At 49.9% G+C, this 24,812-nt stretch overlaps 1 protein-coding gene, 1 long non-coding RNA gene and 1 pseudogene across 3 annotated transcripts in view; 2 read left to right on the forward strand and 1 right to left on the reverse strand.

The window, feature by feature from the left end:
- Positions 1 to 24,812, reverse strand: part of LOC139790612 (uncharacterized) — a 301,741-nt gene that overhangs the window by 100,229 nt on the left and 176,700 nt on the right. The gene's annotated exons all lie outside the window — the stretch shown is intronic.
- Positions 10,906 to 12,346, forward strand: LOC139790578 (zinc finger protein 383-like). The gene is made up of 2 exons (XM_071732446.1): positions 10,906 to 11,489; positions 11,658 to 12,346. The coding sequence occupies exons 1-2, from the start codon at positions 11,075 to 11,077 to the stop codon at positions 12,005 to 12,007; spliced, it is 765 nt and encodes a 254-aa protein (XP_071588547.1). The 5' UTR covers positions 10,906 to 11,074; the 3' UTR covers positions 12,008 to 12,346.
- LOC139790551 (olfactory receptor 14A16-like) lies at positions 16,394 to 17,440 on the forward strand (annotated as a pseudogene).

Below are 24,812 nucleotides of genomic sequence, written 5' to 3' on the forward strand. Positions count from 1 at the left end.
GGCGTCTTCTTCTCTTGTTTGCTTCTTCTTCTGACTGATCCTGCTTCTGGGAGCATGCCTTTTATCTTGCCCTTCAGCCCCGCCCATTTCCAGCTGGGGCAGGCCCTAATTAGTGGGCACACCTTGGCCTAAGCTCCCAGTTCATTATCAGCGACACCTGAGGACTTGTGGTTTTCTCTACAAGTCTGGATTGCCAGGAAGCTGAACATGAGCCAACAGTGTGCCCAGGTAGCCAAGAAGGCCAATGGCATCCTGGCCTGGATCAGGAACAGCGTCACCAGCAGGTCCAAGGAAGTGATTCTGCCCCTGTACTCAGTGCTGGTGAGGCCTCACCTCGAGTCCTGTGTCCAGTTCTGGGCCCCGCAGTTTTGGAAGGATATCGAGGTCCTGGACCAGGTCCAAAGGAGGCAACTGGGATGGTGAAGGGACTTGAGCAAAGATCCTATGAGGAGAGGCTGAGGGAGCTGGGGCTGTTCAGGCTGGAGAAGAGGAGGCTCAGGGGAGACCTCATCACTCTCTACAACTCCCTGAAAGGAGGTTTGAGCCAGGGGGGGGGTTGGGCTCTTTTCCCAGGTAACTCTCAGCAAGACAAGAGGGCAAGGTCTTAAGTTGTGCCGGGGGAGGTTTAGGTTGGATATTAGAAAGAATTTCTTTAGGGAGAGGGTGATCAAGCATTGGAATGGGCTGCTCCGGGAAGTAGTGGATTCTCCATCCCTGGAGATATTTAAAAGGAGACTGGATGTGGCACTCAGTGCCATGGGCTGGGAACTGCAGCGGTAGTGGATCAAGGGTTGGACTTGATGATCTCTGAGGTCCCTTCCAACCCAGCCAATTCTATGATTCTATGAAATGTTCCTCCTTAACTACAGTGGGAAAACCTCTCCAATTAGCTGTACAAGTTTTGAAGATGTGAAGAATATCCCATGGAGAGCCATGGCCTTTCAGTGCTCTCTGTATTTCACTGAGCCCCAGGGTGTGTTTGGTGCTGAGTCCATGATCCTCAGGTGCTGAGAGATGAATGAACAAACTGCTCCAGAAGTCAGAATGGAACCTGAAAGTACCTTGAAGCATTGATTGGCCCCAGTGAGGGCCATTGCTGCCAGAGCCTCCCCATGGCCTTGTTAGAGCAGAGTCAAATGCTCTGTAAAGGTGGCTCTAAAGCCATGAGTTTTGTTTTGTATTATTTTTATGAAGCAGTGAGGTCACTCTCTGAACCCCAGGCATCGGGAAGGCAGAGCCCATCCTGACCTTTGTGGGTCTGGATTCTTCCTGGGGACAGTGGGGTGTGAAGATCAATAATGTCAGAAAATGTACACCACCTCCCAGCTACCCCAAGATGGGATGAAGAGCTAACCAAGTTCAAAACCTCAAGAAAGAGTTTTTCCTGGTGGTGGTGATACAGTGACCATGTCTAAAGTCACCTTTACAGACAAAGACTGTCCAGACAAAGGAACAGGATGGAGAGCTGGGCCCATGATAACTTCATGAGGTTCAACAAGGACAAGCACAAGGTCCTGCACCTCATTAGGGCCAATCCCCAGCACAAATACAGGTTGGGCAGAGCATGGATTGAGAGCAGCCCTGAGGAGGAGGAGGAGGACTTGGGGGTGCTGGTTGATGAGAAGCTCAGCACCAGCTGGCAAGGTGTGCTGGCAGCCCAGGAAGCCAAGCATGTCCTGAGCTACACAAAAAGCAGTGTGGCCAGCAGGTCAGGGGAGGAGATTCTGCTCCTCTGCTTCTCTCTGCTGAGACCCCACTGCAGTGCTGGGTCCAGTTCTGGAGCCCCAAGCACAAAGAGGACCTGGAGCTGTTAGAACAAGTCCAGAGGAGGCCACAAAGATGATCAGAGGGCTGACTATCAGGAGGTCTCTAGGACAACCTCCTGCTCTCATCAGGGTTGGTTTGGGGTAAGGAAGGTTGCTAAATCCTTTATTATTTTGTTCTTGAAAACAAGATTGTTTTCAATCTTGTTGAATTGATTGAGGGATTGAGATGACACAAGCTCTATGGTAGATGTGCTTGAGTGTCTTGATGAGGAGAAAGTTTTTGAGTTTTTTTCCTCCTATGTTTCAGCTGAAGCCCATTGGTCCTCAACCTCCCATCATGCACAACCAAGGAAGATGTGTCTCCTTTTCTTGCTGATACCAAATGTGTTATCATACAATCATAGAATATGCTGAGTTGGAAGGGACCCATCAGGACGATCAAGTCCAACTCCTGTCCTGTGAAGGGTACACCAGGAATGACACCATTTGCCTGAGAACATCATTCAAACACTTCTTGGACTCAGTCAGGATTGGTGCTGCTCCTTATAAGTCATTCCTTCCAGACTCTTCACCATCCTTGTTGCTCTCCTTTGGACACTCTCCAACACCTTGATGCCTTTCCTATACTGGGGTGCCCAAACTGCACACAGTACTCACAGTGAGGCTGTACAAGTGCAGAGTAGAGCAGGACAGTCACCTCCCTGGGCTGGCTGGTGACACTGTGCTTGATGCACCCCAGGACACGGTTGGCCCTCCTGGCTGCCAGAACACACTACTGCCACATGTCCAGTTTGCCATCAACCAGGACACCCAGGACCCTCTCTGCTCTCCAGCCACTCGTTCCCCAGTCTGTACTTGCCACCAGGGTTGCCCCATCCCAGGTGCAGAATTCAGCACTTGCCCTTGTGGTTGGTGATTCAGCACTTGCTGAACTTGTGGTTCAGCACTTGTCCTTCCTGTGCCTGCTGATTGCCCATCTCTCGAACCTGCCGAGGTCTCTCATCCACAAACTTGCTTCAGATTCCTTCCAGTCCTGCACCCAAGTCACTGATGAAGATGTTGAAGAGGACTGGGCCAAGGATGGAGCCCTGCAGGACCCCACTAGTGACCGGTCACCAGCCTGATGTGACCTCATTCACTGTCACTCTTTGTGCTCCACCTGTGAGCCAGTTGCTCACCCATCACATAGCACGGTTGTCCAGCTCTATGATGGACATTTTATCCAGGAGGATGCTATGAGAGACAGTACCAAAAGCCTTCCTGAAGTCCAGAAATATTACATCCACCTGCTTCCCTTGATCAGCTAGGTGGGTTACCCTGTCATAAAAGTTTTGACCCACTAGGATCCCCAAGTCTTTCTCTGCAGGGCTGCTCTCAGTCATTCATCTCCCAGACTTTACTGACAGTGGGGATTTCCTCCTCCCAGGAGCAAGACCTTGCACTTGGTGTAGTGAGAACCACAAGTCACCAGGTGTTGCTGATAATGAACTGGGAGCTTAGGCCCAGCTGTGCCCAATAATTAGGGCCTGCCCCAGCTGGAAATGGGCGGGGCTGAAGGGCAAAATAAAAGGCATGCTCCCAGAAGCAGGGAGAAGATGCTGAGAGATGCCTGGGGAGAGAGACGGCAAGAGAGCTCCTGAGAAGAACCAAGTCCCCGAGAGAAGGGCTTGCCGCAACAATTGGTGGAGAATGCGGGCAACAACAGCAGCCGTAAAACACTGAGGTATTATAAAGAGCTCTACACGACCACGTTGGTGTGGGAAGCTCTATAAAGCCAGGCTTAAATGCGGAAGGCGATATAAAGAGCTTCGAAATACGCAATCACGTCAGATGGAGCCACCACGTTGGTGCGGGACGCTCTATAAAGAGCTCCAAATACGCAACCACGAGAAAAGCTCCACAAGGCTAAGCTTAAATGCTGTAGGCGGCGTGTAGAGCTCGGAGTAGAAGCCCAGCACAGCAAGGTATACAACAGCCTGGAATGGCGAGCCAGGCAGGAGGGAAGCCGAAAAAGCGGTAAGAAAAACGAGGCTCGAAGAGCGCAGCGAGTTGGCGCGCAGAATTCAAACCCAAGGAATGCTGAAGCTGAAGCGGCGCTCTGAGTGTGCATCAAGTCAGTGCGGTCCTGAAACGGAGTCTCCAAGGGACACGCGACAGTGCGGTCCTGAAACAGAGCCCCCAGGGACACGCGATAGTGCGGTCCTGAAACGGAGCTCCCAGGGACACGCGATAGTGCGGTCCTGAAACGGAGCTCCCAGGGACACGCGATAGTGCGGTCCTGAAACGGAGCCCTAGGGACACGCGATAAGACTGGTGCGGTGAATGCTCGGAGAAGTCTCTGCATGGCCAGGCATTCCGAGGTGGCGAGTACCAGCGAAAGCTGAGCTGGTGTTCTGAGACCTCATCTCCTGCTGACAACAGAGGCTAAAAGAGGCGAAAAAGCCGGTAGGAGCCCGAATTTTCCCTCCACATTTCAATTAAAGGCTAAGAAAATTGTAAAATTAAGGAAATAATGTTTGAAAAGGTGAAAAATGACGAAAAATAATGAAATGTTTAAATGTTTGAAAAAATGAAAAATAACAAAATGTTTGTAAATTATTAAAAATGTGAGGCCGTAATGTAAAATAATGAAATGTTTAAATTAATCATAAATTATTGTGAATTAATTGTAAATTATTGAAAAAATGAAGTTTATTTTTCAACAAACAACAAAAAGGGGGGAAATGTAGTGAGAACCACAAGTCACCAGGTGTCACTGATAATGAACTGGGAGCTCAGGCCCAGCTGTGCCCAATAATTAGGGCCTGCCCCAGCCGGAAATGGGCGGGGCTGAAGGGCAAAATAAAAGGCATGCTCCCAGAAGCAGAGAGAAGATGCCGAGAGATGCCTGGGGAGAGAGACGGCAAGAGAGCTCCTGAGAAGAACCAAGTCCCCGAGAGAAGGGCTCGCCGCAACACTTGGCCTTGTTGAACTTCATGAGGTCTGCACAGACCTAGTCCTCAAACCTGTCCAGGTCCCTCTGGTTGTTATCCCTACCCTCAAGTGAATCAACTCAGCCCCTGAGCTTGGTGTCACCTGCAAATTTGAGGAGGATTCACTTGATCCTACCATCCCTGTCACTAATGAAGATATTAATTAGTACATTCACTAGCTGTAGTTGGTGCTGGCTTACAGTGTCACTCAGAGCAGGGTCTGAACTCTGGGCTCTGCAGGAGTCAGTCTTGCCCTACAGGAATTAATAGAAAAAGGAAATGTTGATCTGAAATTAAATCCAATGTTAAGATACAAGAGATTTTCAGCATTGTCAGGACAATACACCACCAGCCAGCAGAGCAAAGCTGAAGGGATTCAACATGATTTGGTCTGGTCCAGTTTCTCAAAAACACATGGGGAATATTATAATGCTGAAGCCCCTGGTATTTCTTCTTTACATCTAAAACCTTGAGGGTGCTGAGAAGAAAAAGGGACTGTCCCTTAGTGCAGAGTGAGGACAGCCGCTCTGTCCATCAGTCCTGCTCTCAGCTGCACAAAGAGGCAAAGACCCCAAAGGTGGGGTATATTGATGGGAGGGTGGGCTGAACCCAATCCCACATCCCCAAATTTGAGTAAGTTTGGATGCTTTTCCTCCATGGATGCAGCAGCCGGACAGGACCTGCAGCATCAGTGTCTGAGCTGCACCCAAATCCTCACCCCCCAGCCCAGCAAAAACCAGGGGAAGAACAAGGGCAGCAGCAGCAGGGGCAAGAGGGGAACCTGCCAAAGTTCTGCTGCCAAGAGAGTCGGGACAGGGAGACACAGGCAGAGACTCCAGCGTTTCTCCTCTCTGGTGGCGGAGAGGGCTGCTGGAGGGATCCTCAGAATTCAGTGCCCACGACCTGAAGGGCTAGGGGACTGTGCTGTGTGACAGAGAGCAGGGTTTAGCTCTAGGGAGGGCAGCAGCTCTGCAGGGGATGGCTGGGAGGGGCAGGAATCCCCCCTGCCATCATCTTCCAGGCAGCAGTTCCCTCTCCATCCCTGCCCATCTCTGCTGCCTGCAGCTCTTTCTCTGTCCCCAGCTCTCCTCCCTGTCAGTGCTTACAGCCCCCATTCCACCCACTGAGTGCTCAGCTCTGCCCTGCAGACCCCTCCTGGCAGCAGCAGGACCTATCCAGGGGCATCACTGACTGTGCAGGGGCTCAGGAGCAGCTCAGACAAGGGCTGAGGAGAACTGGGGTCTGTGTGCCTTCTGCAGAGTGCAGAAAGAGCTTTCCATGCCCTGGAGAGACAAGTGGAAGCAGAGCCTGAGGGGAGCCCAGACTGGAGCAGGAAAGCCCTGCCCTGAAGGGACTCCTGAAAAGTCCCCTCAGAAATATGCTGGGCATCAGCTGGAGCTGTGAGCAGCCCTGAGCAATTCATCCCTCTCTCCCCAGCACCAGGAGCCTGCCCTGTGCTCCCTGTCTCCTGCCAGCCACAGCTTCTGCCAGCACCAGGGAGCTCCCCGGGCAGGCTGAGAGCTGCCCCTGGCAGGCAGGCAGGCAGCAGAGTCCCTGCCCCAGCACACAGCCCCTGGCAGGCAGGACCCTGCTCTGAAGGACAGCCCTGGGCAACCCTGCCTGCACACACCCACTCCCTCCTCTTCACAATTCCCCTTCCACCTCCAGCCCCTTCCCCCCTTACAGCTCCCAGCAGCTCTGGCTCTGCAGCTTTAGGAGATGCCTCCAGCAACTGCACCAGCTTCACTGCCCTGCACCAGACACTCACCATGGCAGAAGCTGGGAAGGTTCTCCTCCACTCAGCTGGCACTCACCCCCTCCATCTTCACCCCCTTGAAGCTCTCTCTGCCTTGCTCATCTCCCCCAGATACCCTGGCAGTGCCCTCAGCCCTGCTGCGCTCTGCAGAGGAGCTGCTCCTGCCCAGAGCTGTCTCTCTGCAGCAATGCCCACTTGCCAGCAGCTCCCTCCATCCCAGGAGCCCAGCTCACAGCTGTCAGGAGCCCTCTGGGGGGTTGATGCTGAGCCCATGACAATTGCTCAAGAGGCAAGGAGAGGAAGCTGCAGAAGCTTCTTTCTCCACAAGCAAGTCCAAGTCCAAAGTTTCCAAAGTTTCTTGGTGTGTGCCTGGGTCCCCCTGAGGGACAGCCCTGAGAAAGCAGCGTCCCCTGCAGGGTGTGGGGGGAGCAGGAAGCAGGAGGCAGTGATGGCAGGTGGGGAAAAGGAAGGTGCAGGTGGCTCTGGTGCTGAGGAAGCCTGGCTGTGTGTCAGGACTGCAAAGGGCCCAGCCCTGAGCCCATTCCCCAAAGGTGCCAGCCCTGAGCCCCAGCCCCTGGCAAGGGAGGGAGATCCTGTCCCTCCCTCAGCCCTCAGGGCTCTCCTGGCAGCACTGGCATGTGCAGATGGGCAATGCTAAGGGCAGGACTATGGCCCGGCACCTCCCAGCCAGCCTCCTGCACATGGTCAAGGAGGCCCTGAGCCCCAGTGCTGCTGGAAGCTCCACTTGTCTCCCCATGGCCATCAGGGACAGAGACAAGAGCCAGCAGCAAAGGCATGGAGAGCTTGGCTCTGCCAAGTGTGCCTCCAGCTTTTCCACACCTTTGCCCTCTCTCATCTCCAGCACAGTCTGTCCTGGGCTGTCCCATCCCCTGTGCCTCTTGCCCTGCAGGCTCTGCTCCTTCAGCCGCCTGCCCCACCTTGCTGTCCCCTTCCTCTCCTGACATCTCTGTGTCCTCCCTGCCTCTGCCTTGGCACACAGAGCCTTGGGCTGATCCTGGCTCCTTCTGGGGGATGTGGTGATCCCCAGCATGGCCCTTGCAGTGACATTTCTTCCTTCTGCTCTCCACTCCAGGCATCCCCAGCTGCACTTTGGGCCATTCTTTCTTGCTCAAGCTGTTTCCCACTGTGAGGAAAAGCTCCACCATGCCCAGACCCACCCTTTGGGCACTTCCAGGATAACCCTCTACTGCTCACAGTGAGTTCCATGGGGATAGGGGCAGGGTTGGCTTCAGTTTAGTGGGAGGAGTTGGAACTAGATGATCTTTAATGCTTCCAACCCAACCCATTCCACAATTCTGTGACACATTCCTAGCCAGTTCCAGGCCTGGGAGTCTCCACAGTCACCATCAGGGCTTTGTGATGCAGGGTCTGGTGCCTGGACACCATTTTCATGGGGGTGACCATGGTGACCATGGGGGTATATAAGGGGTGTGGAGACCTGGGGTGCCCATTACCGGGTGAGCACCTCCCTCAGGAGTCAGCAGCTGCCCCGGGGTGACCATGCAATATCTGTGGCAGAAAATGCCCAAGATGTCCACGGAGAAGGAGGTGGAAGCCTGCTCCCAGCCCTCCACAAGACTCCAAGGTCAGTGAATGAAGGAAGGGCCAGACCAGAAGTTCCCCTGCAGGCTGTGAGGAGAGGGCAGCTGTCCCCTGCAGCCCATGGAGGAGCACGGAGGGGCAGATAGGGATCTGCAGCCCTGGAACACCCTGTATCAGCGTGATGTCTGTTATTAAATGAAACACATGAATCTTTAGAAAAAGTCACATTTGAGCAACGTGAGCATAGCTGTGGCAAGGGGCAGGAAGGTGAGATGGCTTTTGTCTCTCTGTGTCTACATTTCTTTCTTTTCCTTTCCAGCAGGGCTGTTCCATGCCAGCTGTGCAGTTGAGTTTCCAGCCCCTCCGTCTCTCTCCCTTCTCCTCTCTCCTTTCCCCAGAGGGGAAGGTGTCACTGCTCCAGCACTGCTCTCCCCTCGGGGACTGCTCTCAGCTGCCCCTCTCCTCTGCCCTGCAGCTCTCAGAGCGGTTCCTTTCCCCTGCTTGAAGATGTAGATGGCAGAGGCACTGTGGCTGCTGTGACAGCTGTGTTTGGATTGGGTGTGCTTGAAATGCTCGAGTAGCACAGCTGGCAAAAGCTCTGGTGTCTGAGGAGCTGATTCTGAGGCTTTTCTCCCCAAACCCCCGTGGTTCTGTTCAGGCAGAGTTTCTGGTGGCTGCTCAGTCCTGCTGCCAGGGAGCCTGGGGAGCGTGGGGCACGGGTGTTTCTGCCTGGCTGTAGAGCCCAGGAGCTGGCACAGCTCTTCAGAGGAGCATTACTGCTCCTTGCCTGTCAGGAGGGATGCTTCATGAGCTCTCCTGAAACCTCTGTGACACCGTGGGTCATGAGACAGGATGCCTCCAGCAGCCTGCAGTCAGGCTTCTGTCAGTTGTCTCCTGATTCAAAAACCAATCCCCAGCCAGAGTGCAGATATTTCGTTTATTAAGATCTGTCCAGAAAAGGTTCCAGGAGACATTTCCCCAAAGCCTGAAGGGCCTTTGGAGAAGTCTTTAGGGTTTGCTGTGCAGACCAAAGACACAGAAGAACCTTCAGGGCAGTAAAGGCTGCCTTGGTCATTGTCCTCCTCATTTACACCTGAAAGCACTGATTCAACAGCTTCTTATCTCCAGGCTCCTGAGGTCTTTGTTTTGTGATCAGGTCAGGAAGTGTGCCCTCCCATTCCCTCCACCCCACCTCCATTACACCAGCCCTTCAGGTTTTTAAGCCTGGAATAACTTTTGTGGCTGTAAACCCTTTCCTTTCAACAACAAATCCCCCTTTGAGACTCATGGGGGTATTTTACACATCCCATAACCTTCCCTTGTTGTGTTCATGTAGAACCATGAATCACCAGGATGCTCTAAGCCCATTCCAACCTTGCCTTGAACACTTCCAGGGATGGGGCAGCCAGAGATTCTCTGGGCAACCTCATGCAGTTTCTCCTCTCCCTCACAGAAAAGAATTTCTTCCTCAGATATCAAGTCAATCATTGCTCTTCAAATCTGAAACAATTTTCCCATTGTCTGATCACTCCAAGCCCTTGTCAAAAGTCCCTCCTCATCCCTCCTCATTTGGTTATTTTGTGATAAAATGTGTAACCTTTGAAAGTGATGAAGGGGGTACCAGGCGATCATCCCCAAAGCTCATACCACTCTGAACAAGCCTTGCAGTTTACAAAGTTTTTAATCACTGGAAAACCCCTTGGAGGGAAAATAGAGAAGGAATGGAGCCCCAAGGGTTGCATTGAAAAGAGACAGTTTGTGATCATACTGTGGAACACTGGGGTTGGCCAGGTCAGAGCAGCTGCCCTGGATTTTAGCCCATGGTCACATGTATCCCTCATTGTCCGCAGGAGAGAACCCAACACAGCACTTCTGATCTCCCTTGCTCTGGTTTAGTTGGAGTCTGAAGCCTCCAAAAACTTGAGCTGCTCTGAACAGAAAAAATATATTTTAGAGTGAATTCTGCCCAGGATTAGAAACAAGATGAGCCTGAAGTGGAAGTGAAGGATAAGAAAGAACCCTCAGGGCAGTACCCACTGGGCTGGTCATTCTCCCCGAGTTTACACCTGAAAGCAGTGAATTAACAGCCTCTTATCTCCAGGGCCTGTGGGCTTTGTGTTGAGGTTGGGTCAGCACCACCCAGCTCTGATGTGTCCCCTCCCATGTGGCCCATGCCACAAGCCTGATGTCCCCAACCCCCCAGAACACAACCCTAGTGTCCCTCCCCCTTCCAACTTCCAACCTCATCCCCAGGTCAGGTCCCTCCCCCCCAGGCCCCTTCCCACCATTTCTTCCTCCCCCCGCATTTCCCGTGATTGCACTGCAGCTCCCAGGAGGTTTTGCTCCTTCACATTGGGACTGCACCCACACCCCCCACCCCGCAGCCAGGACCCCTCAACTGGTGAGCACCAGAGCATCGCCCCCCCTCCCCACCAGCCTGGGCTGTGCCCCCCCTGCAGGTACCGAAAGGTGATGGGAGGTGATGGGAGGGGGGTGGTTATCCCAGAACTGCCCAAACTGGGGGCGAGCAGCACAAGATGGGGGATGGAGGAGGATGGGTGAGAGGGGGGAACTAAACTTATCCCTGGGGTGAGGGTGGTGGGATTGGTGACCCTCAACTTTTTAAGGATGGTGGAGGAGCTGTGATTGGGTCTCCCCCCACTACATCCGGGGATTCCCAACTCCTTCTGGTTTGCAGGGCTGTGATAGGGGATCCCAAAGTCATCCCAATGGTTTGGGGGCTTCAGCTGGAGACCCTCAAAGGCACCTCACTGGGTGCCTTAAGGAAAAGGAAAGCTTTCAGTCAAAGTGTGATTTTGGATAAAAATAATTGAATCCATCCAGGATTAAAATTTGACACTGGCGAGCAATGCAGGAGAAGGTTTAGGATCCGCTCAGCCCATCTCCACCATCAGAAAATCCTTCAGGGTTAGAGACCCCAGAGGTGTCCTGACTGCGGGGGACGGTTTAGCGACAGTTCGGATCTGGTCCAACGGTGACACCATCACACAGGCACCATGTCCTACACCTGCCCTGACTGCGGGAAAGATTTTCGGTGGAGATCAGCTTTCATCAAGCATCAACGGATCCATACGGGTGAGAAACCCTTTAAATGTTCTGAGTGTGGGAAGGAGTTTAACTGCAGTTCCAATTTATCAAAGCATTGCCGCATCCACACGGGAGAGAAACCCTATAAGTGTCTGGATTGTGGGAAGGAGTTTTCCCGGAGATCCAATTTATCACAGCATCGCCGCATCCACACAGGAGAGAAACCCTATAAGTGTCTGGAGTGTGGGAAGGAGTTTGCCCAAAGTTCCCATTTATCACAGCATCAACGGATCCATACGGGAGGGAGACCCTATAAGTGTCTGGAGTGTGGGAAGGAGTTTACCCAGAGTTCTGCATTATCACGGCATCACCGCATCCATACAGGTGAGAAACCCTTTAAGTGTCTGGAGTGTGGTAAGGAGTTTGCCCAAAGTTCCCATTTATCACAGCATCACCGCATCCACATGGGAGGGAGACCCTATAGGTGTCTGGAGTGTGGGAAGGTTTTTTCCCGGAGTTCCTCTTTATCACGCCATCACCGCATCCATACAGGAGAGAAGTTGTATCCCTGCACTCACTGTGGGAAAGCCTTCAACAACAGCACCTCTTGGATTAATCACCAACATGTCCACACTGGGGAAAAACCCTACACGTGTCCCCACTGTGGGAAAGGCTTCACAGCCAGCTCGAATCTCACCCAACACCTACGGATCCATAGGGGTGAACGTCCCTACAAGTGTCCTGACTGTGGGAAGAGCTTCACAGCCAGCTCGAATCTCACCCGACACCTACAGATCCATAGGGGTGAACGTCCCTACAAGTGTCCTGAGTGTGGGAAGAGCTTCAGGAAAAGCCACACTTTGAAGAACCATCAACGCCTCCATACCAGTGAAAAACATTAAAGCTACACCCAGTGCAAGATAAGATTTTACTGGAAATTAGATTTCATCTGTCATTACCTGACCCAGCACAGCCATCACCAAGTATGAAGGGTCAAGTTGCCCTCATTTTCCAAGCTCCATCACACCAATGATCCTTTCTTCATCTTCTTGTGGAAAACAAAATGCAGTCAGCTCAGGAACCACTTCATGACCCATCCAAAATTTGACTTCTAATATTTGTTTCAGCGTCATGAAGGCTTTTTTCCAAATAAGGAAAAAACAGGAAATATTTCCAATTATGACACCCTCCTAAAGGGATGTGGCAGGATGGGATCCTGGACACTTTTCCTGCACACCAGGCTGGGCGTGCAGCTGAGGGAGCAGTAGAAGAGGGAGGCAGCAGACTGCAGGGCAATGCTGACAGCAGCAGAGCAGGATCATCTCTACTACATGGTTTTTAAATCCTTCCAGGGATGGTGATTCTACCACCTTCCTGGGCTGACCAGTCCAACACCTAACGACTCTCTCAGAAAAGAAATTCTTCCTCCTAAACCTCCCCTGGTGCAACTTCAGGCCATGTCCTCTTGTCCTCTCATTGTTCACTTGAAAGAAGAGGCCAGCACCCACCTCAACACAACCTCCTGTCAGGGAGTTGGAGAGAGCAAGAAGCTCTCCTCTCAGCCTCATCTTCTCCAAACTGCACATTCCCAATTCCCTCAGTCTCTCCTCAGAGCACTTCTTCTCCAGACCCTTCACCACCTTGTAGATGCCTGCAGACTCCAGGAGCTGGCACAGCTCTTCAGAGGAGTGTTACTGCTCCTTGCCTGTCAGGAGGGATGCTTCATGAGCTCTCCTGAAACCTCTGTGACACCAGGGGTGATGTGATGGGACACCTCGAGCATCCTGCAGTAAGGCATCTGTCAGCTGTCTCCTGAAATAAGAGAATTACATCTGGAATGGTTTCTCATGAGGATGGAACAAGCTGGTGACAGCTCAGTAGACAAGAACCTGGAAGAAAAGCTCCAGAACATCTTCCCTGCTTGATTGATTCATTTCTTGTGAAGCAGTAGATTTATAGAAATAGAAGTAGTAGTTTATAGAAACATATATGCAATGGTTTTACAGAAGTAGAAGTACAGAAGTTGTAGAAAAGTATGAGCAATAGTTTAATGGAGTCTCATGGACATTTACTAGCTGAATAACATAGGTAGGTGTGTGTATGGCAATGATACATGTGATAATGGAATGTAATTACTATGGAAAACTAATCCATGAGAGAAGATAATGGGATAAATAACTGTTGCTGAAATCTGCAGAAGGAGCAAAACTGAGACAAAATTAGTTATGAGTTCTCTTTGTATTTTTATCTGTGCTGCATTTGTGTAAGTTTTCCATTCTTATTTGGTTTTTTTATGCTCTACTGTCGTGAAGTTTGTGATCACCCTTCATAGTGAATAATGTTAGTGCACGTAATGCCACAAAGAAGTCTCTCATTTGGAATGCCCTTTTAGTGTCCTAAAAGACATCAATTTGTAAAGTGCACCTCTTGAACTGAAGAAGCTGGAGTGAAGAAGCTAAGCTTGTAGCCATCATGATATCATTGCCTTATGATATTCCCTTATGATATCATCATGCCTTGTGACATGTGGACTCATGGGGTGAGGGGATTGCACTGTCTTGAGATGTCATTTGAGTATGTGGTTTTTGTGATCCAAGAAATCAGCCCTTGTGATTGCACAACCTGAACATTGAAGTATCTAATTTTGTGCTTTTATAATATCTATTTTCATGCATACTTGTGATTTGTGTTCCCGAAAAATTACTTGAAAATAAACTTCAATTCTTAGAGCAACAGAATTGATGTTTTGACTGTAGAGAAATATTTCATTTCATCTTAATCTGATCAAGGGGTACTCGCATGGTGTCAGGAGGCTGTCACTCCTTGTTTACCCTCAGAGGGTAACTTTTCCCTGAAAGGGAAGCACTGGCCTGGGAGATGGAATCTCCTTTGGCTGTTGTCTGGGTCAGGCCATGGGATGTGACAGTCCTGTGCTGTTGTGCCAGCAGCAGGTGGTTGTGCTGGAGTGCCCTGACATTTCCTGTAGCCCCCCAGGGCTGTGCTTGGCCACTCAATTGAGCAGCTGCCCTGACTGAGGTTGGAGCAGCCCTGGCACCTCCAGTGTCACCTGTGGCTGTGTGGGAAGAGGAGGGAAAAGAGGTTCCCCCTGGCACTGCCTGGGTGTCCAGTGGGAGAGTGGGAGAAGCAGAGGTTGTGTCTCTAGAGGGAAGTGGCTGTGCTGGAAAGGAGGGAGGGAGGGGACATGAGCCATGACTTCAGTGTGTGTTCCATTGGGTTCCTGGGAGCCCCAGGAAGAGCTGGAGGGAGCCCCGAGAGAGTTGAGCAAGTGGCCAAGTCTGGCGCTGGTCCTGTGCTGCTGGGCCGGGCTCCTGAGCCTGAGAGAGCTGCTGGCAAGCAGAGAGTGCTGCAGAGAGAGAGCTCTGGGCAGGAGCAGCTCCTCTGCAGAGTGCAGCAGGGCTGAGGGCACTGCCTGCAGGCAGCAGGGCAGGGCAGAGAGAGGAGGGAGAGAGAGAAGAAAGGCAGCCTGGGCTGGGAGGAGAGCTGAGAGCTGCCTGGGCTGGGGGAGAGAGAAATCTTCCCAGCCTCTGCCATGGTGAGTCTCTGGCTGCAGGGCAGTGAAGCTGGGCTTCCTGGAGGGGGTCTTCCTTCTCCAGCTGGCAGCCTGGGCCACAGCAGCTGGGATCCCTCTGGAGGATTTTGGTGGGCAGGAGGAAAAGGTTTGGCAGAGCAGGGCTGTCCTGGAGCAGCGTCAGAGGGAGAGGCCATGGGGCTGCCTTCTGCTGGGGATGGCTGCAGGGGCTGAGGGGGTGTGTGCAGGCAGGGGTGGCCAGGGCTGTCCTTCAGAGCAGGGTCCTGCAGCCCAGGGGCTGTGTGCTGGGGCAGGGACTCTGCTGCCTGCCTGCCTGCCAGGGGCAGCTCTCAGCCTGCCCGGGGAGCTCCCTGGTGCTGGCAGAAGCTGTGGCTGGCAGGAGACAGGGAGCACAGCGCAGGGTCCTTCTGGTTTTATGACGTTTCTGTGGGTCAGCAATGCTCACATATCCAGATCACACCAGAATATTTTTGAAGGGATTTTCATAGGCAAAGTCAGGGCAGAGATTTGTATTGAGAACTTGGCTTTTGTCAGGCTGTAATTTTCTGTGTTGTTAGGGTGGGATAGAACCTAATATGGGGAGGTGAGATCAGGGGCTGTGAGTCCCTACACCATCACCCTCCTGTGTTCTAGGAACCTCAGCCAGTGCTTTCATACCTGCTCAGATACCCTACACATACATCCAGCATCAGCTTCCTAGCTCCATCAGGGTCTGTGTGACAGCACAGCCCTCAGGCAGCGCATGAGGTCTCTGGTGTTGGGCACCTCCTCCTCCATCTGCTCACAGCAGAGCTGAAGTGCATCTGTGCTGCCATGTGCCCACCTCCCCCTGCCCAGGGGCTGGAGGTGCCTGCCAGGCATTATCACCATCTGGGAGGGGTTGTGCAGGGCTGGGGGAGGGAAAGGCTTTCCTGAGTGCCTTTCCTCTGCCTCTCTCCATGCCCCCCTCAGTTGCTCTTGCTGTTGGTGTCAGGCTGGGAGCGGGAGTTTCAGCTGCAGGCACAGCTCTTGGGGCTCCTGCCATGCAGATGGTTTTGGGCAAGGAGGTGTCCAGCTGTGCTCTGCCCTGGGAAGCTCTGGGCAGTGCAGTCTGAGTGAGGCTGGGCAGGGAGCTGACCTCCCTTCATCAGATGCCCTCATTCCATCCCTGGGCTGTCTCCTTGGGCTGTCTGTCCAAGCTGGGAGCTGCCTTCCAGGGGGCACAATGAGCCTCGTGAGTCCTGGGCTGGAAACGGGGTGCTGAGACCTTGAGAAAGGGTCAGACACCGAGTGCTCTGAGCTGAGTCCCTCTGCTCTCAGCAGGGAGAGGCAGAGACACAGCCCAGCTCCCCCTTCTCTGCATGCAGCTGCAGGCAATGCTCTTTGCTCACTCTGTTCTGCCTCAGTGCTGCAGCAATGCTGAGGGGTTCTGATCCCCAAGAACACTCCCCAGAGGAGATGGGGGGAGCTAGAAAAAACAAACCTCTCAAACTGCCTTCTGTTTTGCGGGCTCTTTTATGCAGAGAGCACAGAACATGCAAGACTTTGGCAGCACCAATGATTGCATATGAATAATTTCTACTCTGATATTGGTCCCTGTCCCCTCCATTCCCATGAAGCCCCCATTGCAGGGCTGGGAAAACTCCTTGGCAGCCAGTGAACAGAGTCCCTGCTGCAGACACAAACATCAACAAGCAGGGTTGTAGCCATGGGCTTTAGGGAAGAAAAAGTGTGTGTGTGTAGGATGGAGATTTGGAATGGGAAATGGGTCTCATTTTTCAGAGAATCATCTCCTAAATTTTTGTGTTTCCTCCTCAAACAGCTCTCCATGCTTTTAAAAGCAGCAGATGTCCAACAGCAGCTCCATCAGGCAGTTCCTCCTCCTGGCATTTGCAGACAGGCGGGAGCTGCAGCTCTTGCACTTCTGGTTCTTCCTGGGCATCTACCTGGCTGCCCTCCTGGGCAACGGCCTCATCATCACCAGCATCGCCTGTGACCACCACCTCCACACCCCCATGTACTCCTTCCTCCTCAACCTCTCCCTCCTCGACCTGGGATCCATCTCCACCACTCTGCCCAAAGCCATGGCCAATTCCCTCGGGAACAACATGGACATCTCCTACAAGGCATGTGCTGCACAGTTCTTGTTCCTTTTATTCTTCATCACAGCAGAGTTTTATTTCCTGACCATCATGTCCTACGATCGCTACATGGCCATCTGGAAACCCCTGCACTACGGGACCCTCCTGGGCAGCAGAGCTTGTGTCCACATGGCAGCAGCTGCCTGGGGCACTGGGTTTCTCACTGCTCTGCTGCACACAGCCAATACATTTTCCCTGCCCCTCTGCCAGGGCAATGCCCTGGACCAGTTCTTCTGTGAAATCCCCCAGATCCTCAAGCTCTCCTGCTCACACTCCTACCGCAGGGAAATTGGGCTTCTTCTGGTCAGTGTATGTCTATCATTTGGGTGTTTTGTTTTCATCGTGGTGTCCTATGTGGAGATCTTCAGGGCTGTGCTGAGGATCCCCTCTGAGCAGGGAAGGCACAAAGCCTTTTCCATGTGCCTCCCTCACCTGGCCGTGGTCTCCCTGTTCATCAGCACAGCCATCTTTGCCTATCTGAAGCCCCCCTCTACTCCTCCCGATCCCTGGACTTGGCAATGGCAGTTCTGTACTCAGTGGTTCCTCCAGCAGTGAATCCCCTCATCTACAGCATGAGGAACCAGGAGCTCAAGGGTTCTCTCTGTAAAATTATTCCATTGACATCTTTCAACAATGAAAAATTCATCACCGATCTCCACAAATGAGTCTCACAATATCTTATTGCCTTCTTTTGTTTATTTAGGGGGGGGGATTTGATTGTTTGGTTTTTGTCTGTAACTATTGGGTTTACCGTTCCCTCTTTTTTTCTTGTCATTCATGGTTATGTTCCTTATTAATGTTTAGATATGTATTGCTAAAACTCACAAATGTCTGGTCTTTGTCTCACCGGGTTCTGTTTTAAGATTTGTTCTAACACTTACTCAGAGTCCTTGATTTTCCACTAACTAAAACCATCTGCTCTACTTGACATCCTGTCCTTCCAGTGTCTCACGTGACCCACTCAGCATGGTGTCACTTTCAAACTCCCTGAGGGTGCACGTGATGCCACTCTCTGTGTCACTGGTGAAGATATTGAACAGGACTGGTCCTGTTATAGACCCCTGAGGGACCATATTGGAATCTGACCTGGTCCCCAACACTTCCATACAAAGAAAGAATTGGCATTTCTAGGCCATGAATGGCCAGGTTGTTATAGGAACAATTCAAAACCCAAAAAATAAAAATTAATCCAAAGTCATTTCTAACATCTGTGTGAATTATTCACCCGTGGGACAATGGGAGAGCATCCCAGGATGACCTTTTCAGTTGAGGGTGGGAGGTTTCAGTGGGGTCAGAAACTCCCCGTGGGAAGCCAGAGAAGGGACAGGTGGGGATTTGATACCAGCAGCAGAGCTGGGCTGAGGGACTCAACACCCTCTGTGCCTGAGTCTGTACTGAAGGGGTCTGCAGGGCTCTGTGCTCAGGGAAAGGGCACAGGAGGGGAGCTCGGATGGGCAGGAGCCTCAGGACATACCAGAAGGACAAATCCAGGGTCTGCCCCTGACAGGGACTCACCTTGGCCATGGCCCAGGCTGGAATCTATAACATTACTGATAGTGTAGGGTTAGATGGGGATGGTGCAGCATGCACAAACCTTTGCCTCACAGGCTTAGGGCATGGCATGTGATAAGGATCTACAGTCTCATCATGGTATAGATCACATCTCGTACAGCCAATTCTTTCAGATACCTGAGAGCTTGTCCCAGTGTGGGTGCTTTGACCTGTGGGCAGTCTATTTCCTCTTTATAGGGATATGTCCAATGGGCATGAAATGTGTATCCTATGTGTATCTCCTAGCTGTGTGAAAAACCATTGTACCATGTACACACTCTTAAAGACCATACCACAACTACGGTTCTTAAGCAGCTCTTACCAGGAATGAACCACAGAGCAACACTAATCCCAGATAAAAAGCCACAGATCACACACCCTGAGAACCAAAGGTGCAGCATGATTGGTTTAATTTCCAACCCTGTGAAATTTCCAAAGAAAATTGTTTGATTCCCACTCAGCGGAGCAATCTGGGTATCCTCCCACTGGACTCAAAATTCAAACTTTTCATATAAATGAGTTGAAATTTGAACTGGGCTTGAGCTAATTAGCTTAAAGCCCCATGTTGGGCGCCAATAAATCTGTCAGGGTTCAATGCTGGGCCACCAATTAACCAAATGACAAAATCTCTGTATTAATGCCCCTCCCCCCCCTGATAAAGAAAGGAGAGAGAATAAGGGAGAGAGACTTATGGGTTGGAAACTAAACTTCACAGCTTTAATGAAACAGTAATGATAAAAAGGAAAAAATACTAAATATATAAAAATACATAGAAAAATCGTACCATGTTCCTCCCCCCTCGCCCCCAATAACTCTCACGTCACCACCAAGGCTTCAGGGCAGCCCTGGGAAAGTCCAGGCTTGACTCCCGGGGTCAGCAGGACTGGTTTAATCCCAGATCAGTTGTAGGGGTGATCATTGCAATCCCTCCTTCTCCTTCAGTTTAAAGCCTCTTTAAAGCAGCTTAAAGAAGGAGCTACAGGCATGGACAGTGTAGGGTGTAGTGAAATGAGGCAACCAGGTGGCACTAATTGCCAGGTAGTGGGCATGACCTCGTGTTAAGCCCACCTGTGCCTGATTAGGGCGGGCCCCTACTGCGCATGAGCAGGATTAGGGGGCCAATAAAGCTCACACCTGAGGAAGCCAGAGGCTGGCCACTTTCAGAGCAGTAGCACTGATTCAGGCTAGTCAGCCCTGAGAGCATCAGACTCAGAGCACTATTCATGTGTTTCTGCTGGAACACCTGTTTGGACCTTGGAGCGCTGTGCCCTAAAAAAGGTTTGTCTTGCTACAGTAGGGCAGCCTGCAGGAGAGATGGCCAAGGGCTCTGGAAGGCTGAAAGGCCCAGCAGGACCAAGGGCTTTGTCACCTCAGACATGGCAGCTGCCTCAACCACCATGGTCTACCAGGAGTAATTTTGTCCTGATGCTCTGGACTTCCTTTCCCCTTCTTGGGGAGGTCAAGACATGTCAGAATATTTATTACACATTTTCATACTGTACTGTCCGTAGGAAGAGTCCTGACCTACAAGTGAGCCATGGGCTCTGCCTTCCCATTGACTGGAGGTCAGAGTTTGTCCTCAATGCTTCATGAATACATAAATAAATAATGAAAAATCCTTGCTTTCAGAGCCACCTATACAGAATTTTTGCCTCCCTGCAATCATGGCCTCCAGTGATCTGCTCTAACAAGGCCATGGGGAGGCTCTGGCAGCAAAGGCTCTCAGTGGGGCCAATCAGTGCTTCAAGGTACTTTCAGGTTCCATTCTGACTTCTGGAGCAGTTTGTTCATTCATCTCTCAGCACCTGAGGATCATGGACTCAGCACCAAACACACCCTGGGGCTCAGTGAAATACAGAGAGCACTAAAGGGCCATGGCTCTCCATGGGATATTCTTCACATCTTCAAGACTTGTACAGCTAATTGGAGAGGTTTTCATACTGCAGTTAAGAAGGAACATTTCCTACTGTGATTAATGAAAACTGATTCTGGGGGGTTTTTTAGTTTCTTGTTTTGTTCTCCTTTAATATTTTAAGAGATGATCTCATGATTTTCATTTTAGAGAAGAGGTGATAGAAGCTCCCTGAGGGCTGACACCGTGTGGGCAACTTTACTTCTCACCTCCCCAGCCCCACCATTCCTTTCATGCCCGTCCTTGGACTTCCATCCCTGGTCCTTGCATCAGACTTCTCCTCTCCTCTCTGCAGCTGGAGGTTACAGCTCCACTGCACCACCTCCCACCTGCTCTCCTCAGAGAACTGACTGCACACGGGCACAGCAGGAGTTTTCCTTTGTGCCAGCCAAGAAAAGTCACACAGAGAAAGTGAAGAAGAATCTGATGGGAAATGGTTTAGAGAGACAGATGGGAAAAGAGAGATGTGATCATCATGAGAGAGGTGGCTAAAGAGACAATCAGGCTGCTGAAAGACAGGCGAGCTTTGAACAACCTGCTGCTCAAAGCAGCACCCAGGGGAGAGGCATCTGAATGAGCAAAGAGTAGGAGAAGGGGACAATTGGAGAGGAATGGGAATGGCCTTTGTCTGGACAGTCTGTGTCTGGAAAGGTGACTTTAGAAATGGTCACTGGATCACCACCACCAGGCAGAAGTGCACCAGGCACTCTGCACTTGGTATGTTCCTCACCCCTTTTTGGGGTAGTTGGGAGGTGTTCTGCATTTTTCCTACAGTTTTTATTGCTCATCGTCATGCCCCATGGCCCCCAGAAGAATCCTGACCCACAAGTGAGGGATGGGCTCTGCCTTCCTATTGCCTGGGGTTCAGAGTTTGGCCTGACTGATCCATAAAATAAATAAATAAATAAATACAGAAACAAACAAATAAAGAAATACCTGTGGCTTCAGAGCCACCTTTACAGAACCTTTGTCTCCCTGCAATCATGGCCTCCAGTGACCTTCTCTAACAAGTTTCTGGGGAGGCTTTGCCAGTAACGGGACCCAAAGGGGCCAACCAATGCTTCAAAATACTTCAAAATAATTTGGGTTTTTTTTTGGCTTTAACTTTTAAAACCGTTTTTTTTTCAGTCTCCTGTCAGTACTCATGGGCTCAGTCTCTGGCACCAGGGGGCCCATTACAGTACCGAGCAGCCGCGAGTCACCCTGTGGTGTTTTTAGTGTTCAAGACTCACGCAGCAAATTGGAGAGGGTCCATTTTGGAGGAAGATTACAAAGAGCATCAAAAAAGGTTTTTTAAAAAGTTCTGTTTTACTGGTTTTCACTTCAGAATTGTATATTCAACTGGTATTGGTGCAGAGGGTCTCTGAAAGAGGGCTGGACAGTGAGGAGAAACCTTTGAGATCCAACGCTTCATGGAGAAGATTGTTCCTCACCTCCCCAAACACAACATTGCTCTCATTGGTGGGAGGGATTTGGAGTCAACTGGGAGGGACTGGGAGAGACTGGGAGGGGATTGGGGTCAACTGGGAGGGACTGGGACCCGTTGGAAGTCAAGTGGGAGAAACTGGGATGGGGAGGGACTGGTTTATACTGGTGTGTACTGGCCTGTACTGGTTTAACTGGCCTATAATGGTGTATAGTACTTATACTGGTTTATACTCATCTGTACTGGTTTGTACTGGTCTGTACCGGTTTACACTGGTCTGTAGTGGTTATACTGGTTTATACTGGTCTGTACTGGTCTATACTGGTCTATACTGGTTTATACTGGTTATAGTGGTTATAATGGTTCATACTGGTCTATACTGGTTTACTGGTTAACAGTGGTCTGTACTGCTTTGTACTGGTCTATACTGCTCTCTACTGGTTATACTGGTCGATGCAGGTCTATACTGGTTTATACTGGTAATAATGGTTATACTGGTTTATACTGGCCTATGCTGGTCTATACTGGTTAGTACCTCATATTCATTTATACTGGATATAGTGCTCTATACAGGTCTGTACTGGTCTATATTGGTTGTACTGGTTGTACTGGTATATACTGTTTATACTGGTCTATACTGGTCTATAGTAGTCTGTACTGCTCTATACTGGTATATACTCGTTAAACTGGTGTATACTTGTCTATACTGGTTACACAGGTTTATACTGGTAAAACTGGTCTATACTGGCCTAAACTGGTCTATACTGGCCTAAACTGGTCTATACTGGTTTATACTGGTCTATACTGGTTTATACCGGTTTATATTGATTTATAATTGATTTATACTGGTCTGTACTGGTCTATACTGGTTATACTGGTTTATTCTGGCCTGTCCAGGTCTGTACTGGTTTTTAGTGGTCGATACTGGTCTATACTGGTTATACTGGTTTATCGTGGTTGTATTGGTCTGTACTGGTTTTTACTGGTCTATACTGGTCTATACTGGTTTATACTGGTTTATACAGGTCTATCCTGGTTATACTGGTCGATACGGGTTTATACTGGTTTATACTAGTTTATACTGGTCTATATTGGTCTTTACTGGTTATAATGTTCAATACTGGTCTATACTGGTCATAATGGTTTATACTGGTTTTACAGGTTTATCTTGGTCTATAATGGTTTATACTGGTTTATAAAGGTTTATACGGGTCTATACTGGTTTATACTGGTCTTTACAGGTCTATACTGGTTTATGTTGGTTACACTGGTTTATACTGCTTAAACTGGTCTATACTGGTTTATACTGGTTATACTGGTCTATACTGGTTTATACAGGTTTATACTGGTCTATACAGTTTATACTGGTCTACACTGGTCCATAGTGGTTTGTACTGGTCTATACTGGTTATACTTGTTTATACTAATTTATACTGGCTTGTACTGGTTTCTACTGGCTTATACTGGTCTATACTGGTTTATACTGCTTATATTCATTTATACTGGCTATGCTGGGCTATACTGGTTTATATTGGTTTATAATGGTCTATACGAGTTTGTACTGGTCTATGCTGCTCTATACTGGTTATACTGGTCTATACAGGTCTATACCGGTTTATAGTCGTTATAGTGGTTATACTGGTTTCTATTGGTTTATACAGGTTTATACTGGCCTATACTGGTCAGTACTCATTTATACTGCTTATATTCTTTTACACTGGTTATACCGGTCTACACTGGTTATACTGGCTTATACTGGTCTATACTGGTCTATACTGGTCTATACAGGTCTATATAGGTTTATACTGGTTTTACTAATTAAACTGGTCTATACTGGTCTATACTGGTTTATACTGTTTATATTAGGTTGTACTGTTATATTGGTCTATACTTCCTATACTGGTTTCTACTGGTGTATACTGGTTTTTCCTGGTTTCTAGTGGTGTATACTGTTTGTACTGGTCTATACTGCTCTATACTAGTTATACTGGTCTATAAAGGTCTATACTGGTTTATACTCGTTATAGTGATTATACTGGTTTCTACTGGGATATACTGGTCTATACTGGTTTATACGGCTTATATTCGTTTATACTGGTTATATTGGTCTATACTGGTTATAGTGGTTTATACTGGTCTATACTCGTCTATAAAGGTCTATATAGCTTTATACTGGTTTTACTGGTAAAACTGGTCTATATTGGTCTATATTGGTATATACTGTTTTATACTAGTTATACTGGTTTATACTGGTTATTATGGTCTATACTGGTCTATACTAGTTTATAATGCTTATACTGGTCTATCCTGGTTTATGTAGGTTTATACTGGTCTATACTGTTTGATACTGGTTTATTCTGGTCTGTACTGGTCTATACTGGTTTATACTGGTTTATACTGGTTTATACCAGTATAGACTGGTAGAACTAAATCTCGCCACCTCCGTGAAGGATAACAAGAAGTCCTTCTACAGATACATCAGTAGCAAAAGGAGGGGCAAGGAAAACATTCATTCTTTAATGGACATGGATGGGAATGTAATTGTCAAAGACGAAGAAAAGGCTGAGGTATTTAACACCTTCTTTGCCTCAGTTTTTAACAGTAAAACGGGCTATCCTGAGGACAGCTGACTTCTGGAGCCTATAGGAGACAAGAATCTAAACACCCCCCCCTGCAATCCAGAAGGAAACTGTCAGTGATCTACTGGGCTGCTTGGATCCCCACAAGTCTATGGGACCAGATGGGATCCACCCAAGGGTGATGAGAGAGCTGGCAGAAGAGCTCGCCAAGCCTCTCTCTATCATCTACCAGAAATCCTGGCTCACTGGGGACATCCCAGATGACTGGAAGTTGGCCAATGTCACGCCAATCCACAAGAAGGGCCGGAAGGAAGACCCGGGAAACTACAGGCCTGTCAGCCTGACCTCAGTGCCTGGCAGGGTTATGGAAAAGATCATCCTGGGGGCAATCACACAGCACCTGCAGGATGGACAGGGGATCAGACCCAGCCAGCACGGGTTTAGGAAGGGCAGGTCCTGTCTGACCAACCTGATCTCCTTTTATGATCAGGTGACTGCCTGGTGGATGAGGGGAAGGCTGTGGATGTGGTCTATCTGGACTTCGGCAAGGCCTTCGACACCGTCTCCCA

This window comes from Heliangelus exortis (assembly GCF_036169615.1).
Source record: "Heliangelus exortis chromosome W unlocalized genomic scaffold, bHelExo1.hap1 SUPER_W_unloc_2, whole genome shotgun sequence".
NCBI classification, from domain to species: domain Eukaryota; kingdom Metazoa; phylum Chordata; class Aves; order Apodiformes; family Trochilidae; genus Heliangelus; species Heliangelus exortis.

What these genes read in the sequence shown, in the direction of transcription:
- LOC139790578 (XM_071732446.1), top strand. Translation starts at nt 11,075, where the DNA reads ATGTCCTACACCTGCCCTGACTGCGGGAAAGATTTTCGGTGGAGATCA. An exon ending in GCATCACCGCATCCATACAG is followed by an intron (nt 11,490 to 11,657) that starts GTGAGAAACCCT and finishes GCATCCATACAG; the next exon opens with GAGAGAAGTTGTATCCCTGC.